The following is a 2,486-nucleotide window of genomic DNA, read 5'->3' on the forward strand; positions in this document are numbered from 1 at the left end:
ATTACTGAAGAGAATGTTGATATAAAAATGGAATGCAATGAAGCTTATGCTGCCGTAAATACTTTGTGACTATTGTAAACAATAATTAATTTGCTGCATTTCTGTATTGTCACTTTTAGTAGTCTCCTTGTAATCTAGTGTAGAACTATCAAACTTTATTTTAATTTCATTGGATTATTCAAAACATCCATTGTGAAAAAATGAATAGCAATACAATTAATTAATAGTGGGTGGATTAAAACAAGGTGTGTGTACTCTCACCTCAGCAGTAGTCTCTTATTCCAATGTGATGCATTTTATTAATTATTGTATATAAAGTGTGCTCCTGCTGCTTGAATTGTTCACTTAACATTTCACTTGTGTCTTCATCACATTTTGCATCCTCTTTTGGATCCTGATCTCAAAAGTCAAATCCTACTCACAAAGATACTTTAACTTGTGGTCAGTCACTGCCTTTGATGTACGTGTATAGGCATCAATTTAATAAACAAAAGCAAAACAAAATTTTAAATGAAGCTGCATATATAGAATCAAATTACCAATATGAAGAATAATTAATTTAGACTATTAATTATTAAAATTCTTTCACGATTAATTTTAAGTTTTAAAAGGGCCTGAGGTAGAATAATCTAATTTTTTGTGCATATAAAATATAAAATCATGTTAGTACAAGTATTGCTTAATTCACATTACATGGCAGAAGAGACAGTGAGTTATTGTAACTAATAGTCCACGTACCGCAAACCCACTCTATGAGTAAATGATGACCAATCAGAATTACTACAGTATAGTGGTGTGTGGTTGGCATAGCCTGCTGTACTATTGCCAACTTTTAGTCAAGATGGAGTATTGCTTCTCTTCTTTGTTGATAATTATATTGATTACAGCTACACTTTCAAATTATGAAGGTATGGGGAATTTGTTTTCTAGCATTTCTATGATAAATATTATATCATTTCACAGTTTGCTCTAATACAACTATACCTCTGAAACGAAGCTACAATAATCTGACAACAGTGTTCCTTGGTGATTGTGTAATCTTACATTGCATACAAAGTGATACAGTACAATGGAAACTGAATGGAACTAACATTAGTAATGATACTTATTACAATATCAATACTACTAGTGGTACACTGACTATACAAGAAGTGAGGAGCACTGATACTGGAAACTATACTTGTGGTTCAGGAAGCATTTCTATAATAGTGAAAAGTAAATAATATCCCAATATAATGTAAATTGATCCTTTATAGTACCTGATATCAATGTTACTGGTCAATACACTGACCTTACTGTTGGTAGTAGTGCCAGTATTAACTGTACTACAATGCCCTCCATCCCTAACAGTGTAATAAAATGGGATCCGTCATCATTCAACACTGATAGCAATGAATTGATCATTAATCCAGTGATGCTCTCTCATAATAACAACACATTCACTTGTGTGGTATCATCAAATTTACTGGCTATGAATCTGACCAAGTCTATTACTATTAGTGTATTAGGTTAGTTGATGATAGTACATTAGTTATTAATGTTTATTACAGATACCAGTGTCTCATCTGTTACTGTCCAATCATTATCATCTTATGTTATTGGTGATGATGTATCAATAGTGTGTACTATTAGTCTCACTAATGCTATTGGTCCTAATGTTTCTTCACTTGTAGTGAACTGGTTTAAAAATAATGAAATGATAACAGATGATATCATTAATACTGGTTCATCATCAACATTTAATAGTACCCTGACATTAACACAGGTTTCACCAACTGTTGCTGGAGTATATACTTGTAATGCATCAATTAATGGATCTAATATAGTATTGTCTGATTCAAAGCCTTTGTGTATAAAAGGTATAAAATCTGAAATATAAATTCAACATTTTCTGTATCGTGATGTCTTCACATACAGTTAACAAAACTCTACCATCAGTAACAGAAGAACTATCCCCTGGTCAGTATTATTCAATTGATTGTATCACTGGACCAGTACCTACTGGAGTATCAGTATCCTGGCTACTTACTAATGGTTCTATTTATAGTAACAATAATACAATAATGATACCATCAATACTACCATCACATAATAATAATACACAATATATTTGCAGAATAATGATTGAGACTAATCCTTCTGACTGTAGTACTCAATCACAGGTCATAACTTTTAGAATAAAAGGTAAGAATCCTGGAAATACAATTATAATTACTTTATTGCTATGTTGTAGCTATTTATATCAGTTCAGTGACTGTAGTACCTACTTCAATATTCAGTTCCATTAAATCTACAGCAGTACTGACCTGTACTGTTAATCTTAATACTGGGATAGGTCCTGATACATCATTCATTAGTCATTACTGGTATCAGTATAGCACTGATATTAGTAATAGGAGTACACCACTGATGATTAATGATGACAGTAAGAGTCTAGTAACAACACTGAATATTACTAGTGTTCAACTCTTTGATGCTGGAGTATA

The 2,486-nt window shown here is 31.8% G+C and overlaps 1 protein-coding gene across 1 annotated transcript in view; it reads left to right on the forward strand.

Moving 5' to 3' along the window:
• LOC109587673 (titin-like) overlaps positions 1-2,486 on the forward strand; it is a 5,889-nt gene that overhangs the window by 3,273 nt on the left and 130 nt on the right. The window contains exons 6-10 of the mRNA XM_020003894.1: positions 1,058-1,215; positions 1,257-1,508; positions 1,551-1,859; positions 1,918-2,184; positions 2,234-2,481. Coding sequence (XP_019859453.1) covers positions 1,058-1,215; positions 1,257-1,508; positions 1,551-1,859; positions 1,918-2,184; positions 2,234-2,481 — 1,234 coding nt within the window. The remainder of the gene's footprint in view (positions 1-1,057; positions 1,216-1,256; positions 1,509-1,550; positions 1,860-1,917; positions 2,185-2,233; positions 2,482-2,486) is intronic.

This window comes from Amphimedon queenslandica, unplaced genomic scaffold (assembly GCF_000090795.2).
Source record: "Amphimedon queenslandica unplaced genomic scaffold, v1.1 AMPQUscaffold_12486, whole genome shotgun sequence".
Taxonomy (NCBI): domain Eukaryota; kingdom Metazoa; phylum Porifera; class Demospongiae; order Haplosclerida; family Niphatidae; genus Amphimedon; species Amphimedon queenslandica.